At 59.3% G+C, this 12,530-nt stretch overlaps 2 protein-coding genes across 3 annotated transcripts; both read left to right on the top strand.

Annotated features, from left to right (window-relative positions):
- Nucleotides 1–1,069: 1,069 nt before the first annotated feature.
- On the top strand, nt 1,070–1,658 carry SMIM44 (small integral membrane protein 44). Its single transcript, XM_048226634.1, has 2 exons — nt 1,070–1,271; nt 1,420–1,658. The coding sequence occupies exons 1-2, from the start codon at nt 1,070–1,072 to the stop codon at nt 1,656–1,658; spliced, it is 441 nt and encodes a 146-aa protein (XP_048082591.1).
- A 1,493-nt stretch (nt 1,659–3,151) lies between these two features.
- Nucleotides 3,152–9,465, top strand: SMIM24 (small integral membrane protein 24). 2 transcript variants are annotated; one of them, XR_008959151.1, is made up of 5 exons: nt 3,152–3,286; nt 3,681–3,792; nt 4,078–4,140; nt 5,926–7,025; nt 8,717–9,465. XR_008959151.1 is itself a non-coding variant. In XM_044377997.3 (4 exons), exons 1-4 carry the CDS (start codon nt 3,220–3,222, stop codon nt 6,071–6,073), a joined length of 390 nt encoding a protein of 129 aa, XP_044233932.2. In that variant the 5' UTR covers nt 3,152–3,219; the 3' UTR covers nt 6,074–7,031. The 2 variants fall into 2 exon arrangements, 1 of the variants encoding a protein (XP_044233932.2); XM_044377997.3 differs by lacking the exon at nt 8,717–9,465 and having other exon boundaries at nt 5,926–7,031.
- Nucleotides 9,466–12,530: the final 3,065 nt, after the last annotated feature.

Below are 12,530 nucleotides of genomic sequence, written 5' to 3'. Positions count from 1 at the left end.
AGTCCCTTCCAGCATGCCTTCCTGGCTGCTGCCCTCACCCTTCAGCATCTGTCTTCTCTGCAGGGGCCACCAGAGGCCACCTGTGGGCACCTGAGCCAGGCCCCACCCTCCTCTGCCCCCAGTATTCCAGGGCTCCGCCTCCCTCAGGGTAAAAGCTCAAATTCTTCCCTGACCCCCAAGGCACTGCATGACCTGTGGGGGAGGGGGCCTCCCTATCCTTCCCTCCTCCCTCTCACCCTGTTGCTCATTCTGCTCCAGGTACACAGGCCTCCTCACTCTTCTCCAACATGCCAGGCCCGGTCCTGCCCCAGGCCCTTTGCATGTGCTGTGCCCGCTCCTGGACTGCTCTTCCCCCTGGTGCTCCCATACCTGCTTCCCTTCCTTCTCTGGGTCTCTGCTCACATGCTTCTCTGTATGGCCTTGGCTGCCCTATTTTAAGCTCTAACTTCCCTGTTAGTAGTCCCAACCGTTAGACCATGGTACCTCCACCCCAGTACCGCTTTTTTTTTTTAAGATTTTATTTATTTATGTTAGAGGGAAAGAGAGTTCATGTGCACATACATACACATGTGCGTAAGCAGGGGGTGGGGTGGGGAGGGGCAGAGGGAGAGACAGAGAGAGGGAGAGAAGTAGACTCCCTGCTGAGCGAAGAACCCAACCTCAGGCTCTATCCCACGACCCACGATCATGACCTGAGCTCAAATCAAGAGTCAGACGCTCAACCGACAGAGCCACCCCAATACCACTCTTCGCTTTCTAACCCACTCTGAGGTTATGTTTTTCTCAGAGTCTATCCCCCTATCTTGAATGTCAGCTCCATGAAGGCAGGGATCTTCCCAGGACTGGGAACAGCTCGAGCAAAGGCCCTGAGGTGGGGATGGACGTGCAGAGTACCAGCCAAGTTGGCTGGAGCTGAAGGAGGGAGGGGGCGTTGGGCGGAAGTGATTTGCGTGGTGATTAATCCAGGCAGATGGTGGCCTTGGAGGAGCCCCAATCCTCTTACCCAAAGCCCCTAAATACTTCCGCCACGCGGGTCACCTCCGGGCCTCTCCTGCTCCAGGCGGCCATCATGCCAGGGCAGGCGGTCGAGGAGGGGATGGAGGGCTGGAGCCCGGCCCCACCGCTGTATGAGGAGTACCGCCCGCCACCTCTGGATGCCATCCGCCTGCCCAGGAACGCGCTGTACCTGCTGCTGGCGGCGCTCCTGGTGGTGGCTGTGGCCTATGCCATCGTGGGCCATCTCATCAAGGACCTCGCCCACGACCTGGCCGGTGAGCCACTACCTACCACGAGCCCTACTTGGGACAGTGCTGGGCTGCTCTGGGGCTGGGGGTGTGTGTGCAAGGGCCTCTCATAGCCAGGGAGGGGACAGAGGGTGGGTGAGGCCCCGGGAGGCTCCTCACCAGCGCCCTACTGCAGACTGGGCCTTCGGCCCGAAGCCAGACCAGGAGGATGCCCCCCGGGAGCTGCGCTCGAGCCTCGAGGGCGAGGATCTGGAGGAGCTGGACCTGCAGCTGGCCCTGGCCTGGCGGGGTGATGAGGACCCTGGAGGGGGTGGTGACACCGCCCCTGCAGAAGCCCCTGCCCCAGCTCCCCGCCGCCCTTCCGTTGCCTTCAAGGACCCAGCTGCTCGAAGCTCCTTCTGGAGGCTGCACTGAGCTGGGCCCTGCCCTCTGGCCCGGGACCGGGTTTGAACGCCTTTGGCAGTTGTATAGAGCGGACTTGTGCACACCAATCCCTTGCTCCACTGATCTGCCCCGTCTGGGCAGAGAACGTTCTCTTTCTGGGCCGGCAGTTTCCAGCGGTTGATCACTGGCACTTTCCACACTCCTGCAACCCCCATAGCCCCAGAGCCTGATTCCACCCAACCTCCGCCAAGAAGAGTTTTTCAGATAGAAACAATGGTAACCGGGTGCTTAGTATGTCCCTGCTGCTGTGCTCGGTGAGCCGTTTCCACGTATTATTTCATTTAATCCTCACGGGCCAGGACTTTTTGCCCCCGTGTAACAGCTGGGAGCATGGAGCCACAAAGCCCAGAAATGACTTGCTTGGAGCAGAGAGAACTTTTTGCAGAAACAGGCCAGTTCCGACACCGGCCTTCGAACACAGATGCCCCAAGGCGGGGTTCGGGCCCTGCTCTTCCGACCCTGCTCCGCCCCCACCTCCCACCTCCTCCCCAGCTCTGCGGCTCTGCCCTCTGGATCTGTTGGTCTCTGGGGGTCCTGACTTCCCAGCTAACCTGAGAACTCCCGCAGGACAGTGCCTGAGGCTTCCTCCCTCCACTCGGAGCTTGGCACAGGACAGGGCACACGGTAGGAGCTTCGCAGGCACGACTCGGGCGGTTGAGACGGGCGCGCTCGGGGCAGCTGCCTAAGCTCCATCGCTCTACTGGATGGCCTGTTGTGCAATGTGGATGGTCAGACCTCAGGGAGGCAGGAGGCCCTGGGTATGCATAGGGGCTCCATAAAGGTGCGTGCAGTGACACCGGCACCCCCCCCAGCCCCCGAGGGCCCTGCGGAGCCCCCCACCCTCCACTGGGGCTTCCTGCCACGTGCCTGGGCCGTGGCTGTCCGGTGGCAGCTGGGGTGGGGCGCTCCTTCTCCTGGGCAAGGCTCCCTATCTAATCAGCCAGGGACCAAGGTTGATGGACAGGAGAGCCTGGAGCCTGAGTCATCTGCTACCTGGGCCTCCGGCGGCCATCGGGGCGTGGCTGGGTTTGGAGATGGATAGTGGGCACGTGGCCCATCGCTTCTTGTCCCTGTGCTCATCCCAGTATTGGCGGTGGGTCCCCAGGGGTCCGGGAGCCAGGACGTGGCAGCATCAGCCGGTGGTGGGGGAGATCTGGGTTCAGATCCCAGCTCCAGCTATTTCTGTGTGACCTCTGTGCTCCTGGCCTCCTTGGGCTTCTCTGCAAAATGGAGACAGAAACAGGGGTGTTCAGAGAAGGAGACATAATGATGCCTGGCAGGCCTGAGCCCAGGCCCGTCTCTGCCTGGTCCCTGCAGCACAGAGCCTGGGGGAACTGGAGGCTTGGTCCTGGGGCAGGACACAGGGTGGAGGGGCTGGACTCCCCGCGTTAATTGTTATACCAGGTCCAGAGTCTGGCCTCCGGGTCTGGACCGGCCCCGCCCCTAGGCCCGGCTGCCACCATATCAGGGGCTGGGCAGGGCCTCACCCAGCCAACCTTGACTGTGCACCGCTGCTGGCTCTTCTGTGACCATGGAGACCCTGGAGGCCCTTCTCCTGCTCAGTGCCCTGCTCCTGTCACCTGCAGAGGCTCAGCAGGGTAGGGCTCTGACCTGGACCTGGGGGGGGGGGCTGGGGCCAGGGGTGGGGGGCGGTGGGGAGGGGTCGTGGGAGGGGCTAATTCATAGGCTCACCATTTCCCCAATTTTTGTGATGAGGAACCGAGACTTCTGAAGGGAGGGGGCAGGCAGAGGAGGAATTGGGCCAGACCCCTCTTGGAGCCCCCCAGATCTCCACACTCCCTCTGGGCCTCCCTCCCCATCCCTGAGGGCCCCCAGCCCCCTCCCCTTCTCTAGAACTGGTCTCTGACACCCAGCCCCTTTCCAAGACCCCACCGGCTTGAGCATCCCCCAGCACCCTTCCCCTCTCCCCTTTCGGGGCCAGGCCCCGGCCCTGCCCCATCGCTGAATCCCGCCTGCCTCACCTTCGGACAGCCTCGCAGTACCGCCCGAAGCCCTGGCTGGTGGGCCTGGCTGCTGTCGTCGGATTCCTGTTCATCGTCTTCGTCCTCATGCTGGTCAACCGCGTCTGGTGCTCCAAAGTGAGGTGGGAGCCCCTCTCCCCTCTCCCCACAGCCGCTGTCCCTGTCCTCCTCCTCTCCCCAAAGTGCTGGGCACCCCTCCCGGTTCCTGACTCTCTCGGGTCCCTTCCCCGTCTCCCCATTTCCCTGCTTCTGCTCAGGCCCCCCGCCTCACAGCCTCACAGTCCGGGACAGCCATGCAGCCCGTCCACCTCTCTTTGTGCGGTTCGTGAGCCCCAGGCAGGGGAGACTATGCAGGCTACCTCCGCCCTTCACCCACCTTCACCCCTCTATCTCTATCTCTCCTACAGAGCTGAGGACGAGGAGCTCGCGTTCGGAGTGGATTCCAACCCGTATCAGGACATGGCCCTGAGGTACTGCCTGTGTGAGCCTGTGTGGATGTGTGCGGGGTCAGGGGGTTTGTGGGAGCCCCCTCTGGGGGTGGGGAGCAATGGGTGTGCACAGATGACCTCTTTCTGCTCTTGAACTCTACAAGCACACTCCTGCCCCTGGGCCTTTGCACTTACCGTTCTCTCTGATTGGAACACCCTTTTCTGTATCTCCTGGCTGGCTTCAGTCCCTGCTCGGATATGTCCTCCTCACAGAAGCCCACCCTGACCACCAGCCTTCCTGACACTCTGCGTCCCACAGCCGTCCATTCTTCTTTGCGCTGACCAGCAGCTGAATTTATCTTAGTCATTTTTTACCCCTTCCTCGACGCTAGCTGGTAGCTTCCAATAGATGAATAGAACTTAGCATTGGTCCTGGCTGTGTTCCCAGTGCTCAGCACAGGGCCCAGTGCACAGTAGGTCTGTTGAACAAGACCGTGGTGGGATCGTGTAGGTGTCTGTGCACGAGCATCCGATCTGGGGTGGGCAACTCTCCTGGACTCCGTGTCTTCTGTGGTCCTGACTGGTTCCAGACACGATTCTGGTGGTAGGCTCAGGGAGGTGGCAGGGCTGGGGGCTCTTTCAGTGCAATATCCCAACTTGGGCAAAAGTTGGGGGATGGCAGGGGCGCCTGGGTGGCACAGCGGTTGGGCGTCTGCCTTCGGCTCAGGGCGTGATCCCGGCGTTATGGGATCGAGCCCCACATCAGGCTCCTCCGCTATGAGCCTGCTTCTTCCTCTCCCACTCCCCTGCTTGTGTTCCCTCTCTCGCTGGCTGACTCTCTCTCTGTCAAATAAATAAATAAGAAATCTTAAAAAAAAAAAAAAGGTTGGGGGATGGGAGTCGGAGTGTGGGAGATGGGAGGAGGCCAGCCTGACTGGAAGATTCTCAGCCAAGCCTAAGACGTACGTGAAGGAGAGCTGTAGGCCTGATTGTTTGCTTTGTCTAAGACCCAGAGCAGCTCCAGCAACATCTGATTCCCACTCCCGGATGTGCCGGAGGTTCTAGAACCCACCTGAGCTCCCACGTTGGTAGTTTTCTCCCTGCCTTGTTCATCCAATCATCCATCCATCCGCCTACCCACATTTCACTTTCCAACCATCCATCGTTCATCTGTCAATCTCCCTACCCAGTAAGCCATTGATCCGTTCATCCATCCACCTGTCTACACTTCCATCCATCCACGCACTTATACTCCCATCCATTGATCTGTCATTCTCTTCCTCCTGTTCATTCACTCATCTTCCCATTCATTTTTTCATCTCTCCATGAAGCTATCCATTCACCTAACCCCTTATCTGCCTGTCACCCACCCATCCACCCACCTATCCATCGAACCATCCACCCTTTCATTCCCTTACCCACCCAGCCGCCTACTCACCCACCCAGCCATCCACCCATCCATTTCCCCCACCCGTCAGCCTGACGATCTACACTCCCGTCCATCCGTCCTTGACTGATCACTCTTTCCTTCCTCTAATTAATCTGCTCTCCTGCCACACTCTCTACCTGTTCAGCCCTCCATGCAACCTTCTCTTCACTTCTCTACTTATCTACTTCTTCATCCAGCCTCCCACCCGTCCATCCACCATCCATCCATGGGATGGTTGAGTCTTAGTTTCTGCCTTTGTGAAATGGAAATAGCAAGGCTTCCTCATGAGGACTGTTCTGAGGATTCAACAAAGGCGTAGAACACCTGGCACGGGTACGTGTCAATTAAGTGGGAGTGACTGTTTCTCACTGTGGTCTGGGCCCTTTGTATCCCTACAGCGAAGAAGGCAAGAGGGAGAGGAAAGAGGAGATAAAGGACAAGAAGGGCAAGAAGGCTGAGAAAGAAGGAGAGAGAAACTTGGGGCTGGAGCTGGAGGAGAAAGAGGAGTCCAGAGGTGATGAGAAAGTCACGAACACAGCCATGTGAAGACTCGGCGCCCACTTCCTCCAGGCAGCCGTCCAGAGATGCCCCTTCCACATTGTGTAAGCAATGATCTGGACGTGAAGCCACCATAATAACTCCACGCAGAGCTGCAAATACCGAATGAAGAGGCGTGGGACGTGCCCTGCCCCCCAGGAAGGGCTCCGTGTGCTGCGTGCGTGGGCTTTACGCACCTCCTTCCTGACTTGTCTGCCTAGTGATTCTTCTTGCACTAGGAGTGCATTCTTGGTTGTGGATACACCCCCAAGCCCACACCATCTCATGGCTCACCTACTTCTACCCACCGCCTGATTTCTTTTCCCTCTCCCTGCTATCTGTTGGCCAGAACCTCCCCCGTCCCACTCAGCCTCGGGACCAACGTGGAGCCAAAGCTGCCTTTCAGAGACCTGCATTAAAGAATTGATAAGAGCCCTTCAGAAGGGCTCCTGTTGTCTCTTGGGACTCAGTTTCCCCCTGGGGGAGGCTGCTTTTGGGGTTGGGGTCAATGCCCGCGCAGGTATGAGAGAGCAGGCTGTACTGTGCCCAGATGCCCCGGGCACACTCAGCCCTCTCCCTGCAATCTTGATTTGGCTGCCGTGAACCTCGGACTTTGAGCCCCGAGAGGGCCGTATCCTGGGAAATCCTTGCTACCCCACCCCTCATCTGGGGTCACATGACTCCATTCCCGGGAACTAGGTCCGGGAGGCTGTGTGCTCCAGGGCTCTGCGCTCCCCTGGGAAGGGACAAGTACTTTCTCCTCCCAGTTTCCACTTTCTCCAGGCCCTGGACCTTGCCCTGGTTGTTAACGATTTCTTAATAAGGACCTTGATAAAGGCTGGCATTCGGGCTCGGTTCTGGGGCCCCGGCGCTGGGGTCCTTGGTAGGATGTAACTCACAAGGCTGCTAGAACACTTCCAGGATCGTCCACCAGGGGGTGGAAAAAACAAATAAAATCAAGGTAATACACGCCCTCATAGATGCTTCCAGGGAGCCCTCAGTATCTTGTCCGCAGTCTCCATCAGGACACAGTCAGTCCCATTTTCCAGATGAAAATACTGAGGCGTAGAGAGAGAGATGCCATTGGCCAGGTCTCACGGGTTGCTGTTCCATCCAGCTCGGATGGAAGCCCAGACTGCCCAAAGGATGAGGGAGTTTGTAAACTCTGGCTAAGACCCGATTTGGAGGTTAATGTCCTAGGGTGGGAGAGGGTTGGAGCGCGGGGTGTCCGCTCCTGGCTTTGGTTCCCAGCTGGGAGACCTGTGTCCCTCTGGAATGCTATGTGGCCCTCGGGGAGGTAGCCCCTCGTCCGCAACCTGAGGACAAGAGAGTTAGGAGGCTTGAAGCAGGTGCCAGGGCTCAAACCATTGCAAGGCCTGGCACATAGTAGGCGCTCAGGAAATGCGTCCCTCACCTCTCCTGAGCCTCTCCCATGGCTCTGGCTGTGGGGAGTGAGAAGGCCAAGGTGGGCCTCAAGGAGACAGGGTGCTGGGACGCCTGGGACGCTGGACCCCTCCCCAGCGTACCCGGAATCCAGGGAAGGGGGCCCCATCCCCCCACTTCCTGCGGCACTGGCCACATCCTGCCCTGGGGTGTCCGGGGCTAGCCACTTCCTCTTCTGATGGGTGGCACCCCAGAACCCGCTGGATAGAGGCGAGGACAGACAGACAAGGATGGGCAGATTCTGGATGACCGCTGGCCCAGCCTCCCTTCTGGCAGCTCTGGTCCTGGGGCTGGTTCAGGCGCAACCCTGTCGTAAGGCCTCGGGAGGGAGAGGAGGTGGGAAGGGAGCCCCCACCTGGCGGCCCAGCCGCTGACCCCGCCCTGCCCTGCCCGCAGTGGCCCAGAGGAAGCCGTGGCTGGTGGGGCTGGGGGCCGTGCTGGTCATTCTCTTCCTCATCTTCGTCCTCACCATGGTCTACGCCATCTGGTGCCGCCAGGCCCGCGACAGGTGGGCCCCGTCCTGCGTGAGTGCCTCCCCAAAACCAAACCGCTGGTGCTCAGAGCCCCTCTCCGCTCCTCTTCGAGCCTCAGAGGAGGCAGGGCAGGGCCAGGGGGTAACTCTTTGATCCAGAACCGATGGGGCCTCGTATAACCTCACGGATTTCCCTCCTGACTCCCTACCTGAAAACTGAGGTGGCTTCCCTGAGACCCCCATCGTTCATATGTGTTTCAGATGGGATCTGTAAAGTCCTCATCGCCTCCCTGCAAACCCCGCGCATTTATCCCTCCATCTGTCCGTCCATTCCTGTGTGTCCATCCCACTGTCTGCGCCTCCGTCCACCTTCCCACCCCCCGTCCGCATGTCCATCTGCTCATCCATCCACACATCCACTCGTTCACTGAGCCACCCATCAGTCGGTCCATCTCCCCGTCTCTGCCCGTTCACTCACCCGCAGTTCTGAGAGCCGGGAAGCCAGGAAGGCCAGAGGTTAAGAGCGGGGTTCAGGCTCCCGCAGCTCCCATGTGGGCTCCCGCACTTCCTGCTCGTCCAAATGGGACAAGTGTCCTAACCTGTCCGAGCCTCAGCACAGCTACTGCACGGTGGGAATGACGAGAGTGCAAGACAGAGGTTCTGGGAGAATCGCAAGAGGCCTGGACACGGTCAATCCTTATTAAGTGCGGTTTTCTGGACCCTTCTTGTCTCCACAGCAATAAAGAGAAGGAAGAGGGGACCGTGAGAATGGAAGAGAAAGAAGCAGAAGGCAACTGGGGGCTGAAGCAGGAGGAGAAAGAGGGGCCTCCCAACCATGAAAGAGTGGCCAGCTCCTCTGAATGAAGTCTTCCCACCTGCCTCCTCCAGGCAGGCCTCCCAGGATTGCCCAAAGCCTGCTCCGCACCCTACAAGCAAAGACCTGGTCCTGGGGCCAGAGAAATTATTCCATGTGGGGGTTCAGATGAAATGTCCCTGAACCAGGAGCGCTCAGGCCCCGCCTCAAGTCCCCCCTTTGCATTTACTGGGTGTTTATACACCCCCTTCCCAAGCCTCCTTCGCGCCAGTAAGAGGGATGGTGGGGGGGGGGGCGTGCAAAGGCCCTGCGGTGTTTGTGGGTCCCAGAGGTGGTCCAGCCCTCCGCAGGCCGTTTCCTGGGAGACGAGGGGCCTCCCACCGTGTGCTGATTTTCTGGTCACTGTCTGCTAGCTGTGCCTGGGTGCGGGTGCTGAGGGTGGGAGGAGACGCAGTGTCATCACCCCCTTCTCCCGTGCTGCGCTCCTGGTGGCCACTCCACGGGAGGCTTGAACTCCCAGCGTCTTTGCTGTGTGGCCCTAAGCATATAACTTAACCTCTCTGTGCATAAGCTTCTTGTCCTGTAAAAGGGGGAGGAAAGTAACTTGATGCTTTACAAGTTGTCATGAGGATTAAATGAAATAATGTCCATGAAAATCTCGAGCACAGAACCCGGAACCCAAAAAGTGTCTAGTAAATGTCAGCTTTTTGTTATGCTGAAATGGTGTGGATGGGGCCCCCATGGTGTGCACGGGAGCCCCCCCCCAGACCTGGGGGATCTTGAAGGGCACAGTGTGCCCTCCACCCCTAGTCCGCGCCAGGCCTGGGGGTTCAGGCTGGGGGGTCTGGAGGGTCCCAGTGGGAGGCGGCGCTGCGGTCCTGTGGCAGGGGGAGGGGCTGTGTGACTCCTTCTTTTCCGCAGGGGGCGTGTCTTCTCCCCTAGGGGCGTTTGGAAATGGTGGGGGACATTTTGTGGCTGTCACAAGCCTGCCCCCCTTTTATGGCCTTCAGTGGGGGCCCAGGGATGGCAAACAGCCCGCGGTGTTGGAACAGCCCCCAAAGCCAAGAAGGCATCACTTCAGGGGCCAGTGTCTGAAAAACACTGGGGCTTTCCTTGAGATCGAGGGCCAGGTTGCCCCCTCACCGCCGCCCAGCTGAGCCCCGACCTCGGTCTGAGGCAGACCCCCACCGGCTGAGCCCCCCAGCCCTGGTTAACCCCCCCAGCCCTGACTGACCCCCCAACCCTGGCGAGCCCCCCAGCCCTTATTGAGCCCCTTAGCCCTGACTGACCCTTAACCCTGACTCAACCGTGGCTGTGTTCCGGAGCCCCGGTTGAACCCCCATCCCACCTGAGCCTCTACCCGAGATGAGCCCCCAACCCTGTCAGAGCCCCATAACAGCCTGAACCTTCACCCCCAAAAGAAGCTCCTGCTAGCGCCCCCTTTCCCGCTGCGGGGAGGGGCCGGACGGTGGGGATTGGGGCGCAGGTGGCCCCTCCCCCCAAGACCTGGCTTCTGGGTCCAGATCTTCGCCCCGCCCACGAGGGGGCGCCAGAACCTCGCTGCTGAGGTCAGAAGCACCCAGCCCTGTTGGGGTGGTGCGTGGGAAGGGAACGTGTGGGATCTGGGGGGCCTGGGACCCCTCCCACGCCACTGACGACTGTGGTCCGTTCCTGTCTGGACGGTGGCGTGGGGCCGTGCATCTGCGTGTAGTGCAGGGCACTGCGCCTGGGTGCCTCAGTGTCCCCATCACTAAAAAGGGATGTACTCGTCCCTCCGGGGTGGGTCTGGGTAGTATGGAAGGAGCCTGGGCAGCGGAGCTTTGCTTGCCCGTCTTGGGGTTCCTTGGAGGTCTCTGGGGGACTTGAAGTGGGGGGTAGGATGATGGGCCAGGACTCACAGATCCCAGCCCACCAAAAAAGGGAAGTAAGCGCCCCTCACACCTGCGATGCTCCTATGCCCCACAGCCTCCCTCCTCTCCGACCCCAGCCTTTGAGAAGCCCCCATGGCTGCCGGCGTTGGGGGAAGAACTGGACAGGACTGCTGCCAGGCCTGAGTGATCAGGGCTGGGGTGGGAGGGGTTGGGGGCTGGGAGCGTGAACAGGGACTTTGCCCAGGCGGGTGGGGAAGGCCTCCAGGATGAGAGGTTGTTAGAACGAAGGCGGGTCTTGCTGTCCTTTGCCCACAGCCCTCCAGGGCTCCCTCCTCCCTGGGGTAAAAGCCCAGGTCCTCCCCAAGGCCCACAAGACCCTTAGGACCTGTCCCCTCCTCTCCCTGCCCTCCCCTCCTCCCCTGGTCCCTCACTCTGCTCCAGTCACGTGGAGCCTCCTGGCTGTTCATCCAACATGCCAGGCAGGGTCCTACCCCAGGGCCTTTGCACAGACTGTGCCATCTGCCTGAAACACTCATCTGTCAGATTTCCAGGGGGCTGTTTCCCTCCTTCCATTCATCTCTGTTTAAATGTTAACCTCCTCATGTGAGACCCGCTTTCCTACCCCTTACTTCGCTTTACTTCTTCGGCACTTACCTCCTCTGATACATATTTTACTTATTTTTCCTGTTTGCCATGCATCTTCCCAACTTGGAGCTGTAAGGGCTGTGAAGGCAAGTTATTTTGGGCATTTTGTTCCCTGCTGTGTCCCTGGTACTTGGTACTCAGCAGATGCTCAGGAAATCTTTGCTGAATGAATGGGAGTTTGCCAGGTGGAAAAAGAGGGAAAGCATTCTGTACATTTATGGAGCACTGACTGTGTGCCAGGTTCTGTCCTTGGAGCCGGGGTGGGGGCGGAATTTCCTGGCACAGAATCGATGCTCCGTAGATGCCCATGGAGTTTGTTGCCCGAAGACCCTGGGGAGATTCAAGGCTGGTCGGGGAGGAAGCCACACTGGGGAAAGGTGGGCTGGCCTCCTGGGGGAAGAAGATGCTGTTGTGGGACCTGAAGGGTCTGCGTAGAGCAGGGAGGCAGCGATGAGCAGCACAAGAGCAGGAGCCAAGGTTCAGGGGTGTGAAATGGCCCCTCGTAGGAGTGGGAAGACCACTGGAGCCACCGGGGGCACTGCGGGAAGGACCTGAACCCAGAGCTCACCGAAGTCAGCGTGTAAGGCAAGTCCCTCTCGCGGGCTCTGCGGACACCGACATGGGGCCAGATCGCTCTCTGTGGGGGTGCTCTGGGTGCTGTGGGGGGCTGCACGGCACCCCCAGCCCTCCATGCCAGGAGCGCCCCTGCCAACAAACGTCCCCACGCACTGTGGAGGGTCCCTGGGAGCCACCGGATGGACGCAAACGTCTCAACACCTGCCCGCTTGCCCCGCAGCCCCTTCCCTTCACTCTGGCACAGAACTACCCGAACAGCACGGAAAGGAGGACCCAGGACAGTCAGCGAGAGTCAAAGCATAGCTTGTTTAATTTTTATACATTTTTTCTTCCTTCTTTTGTCTTTTTTTTTTTTTTTTGCTTTTTATTGAATCTTTTATGGAACCCCCCCTTGTTTCATTTTTTTCCATTTTTTGTTTTTGTTTTTTTTTTTTTGCATAGGGAAACAAACAAACAAAATAATAACAGCCAGAGTCACTTTCTGTAAATGGTACTTAGGTAGGCGCGACTGCAAAAACCCGAAAGGACTGCGTAATATACAAGGTTATGACCAGAGTATGCCGTGAGGGGGGCGGACGGGCGAGGGGCAGGTCCGGCGGTCTGCAGGATGTCCCGGCGCGGCGGGGGCAGCCCCGGCCCGGCCCT

Source organism: Ursus arctos, unplaced genomic scaffold, assembly GCF_023065955.2.
Source record: "Ursus arctos isolate Adak ecotype North America unplaced genomic scaffold, UrsArc2.0 scaffold_14, whole genome shotgun sequence".
Classification (NCBI taxonomy): Eukaryota; Metazoa; Chordata; class Mammalia; order Carnivora; family Ursidae; genus Ursus; species Ursus arctos.
Note: the sequence above shows the minus strand (reverse complement) of the source record. Positions and strands in the feature narration are given on the sequence as shown.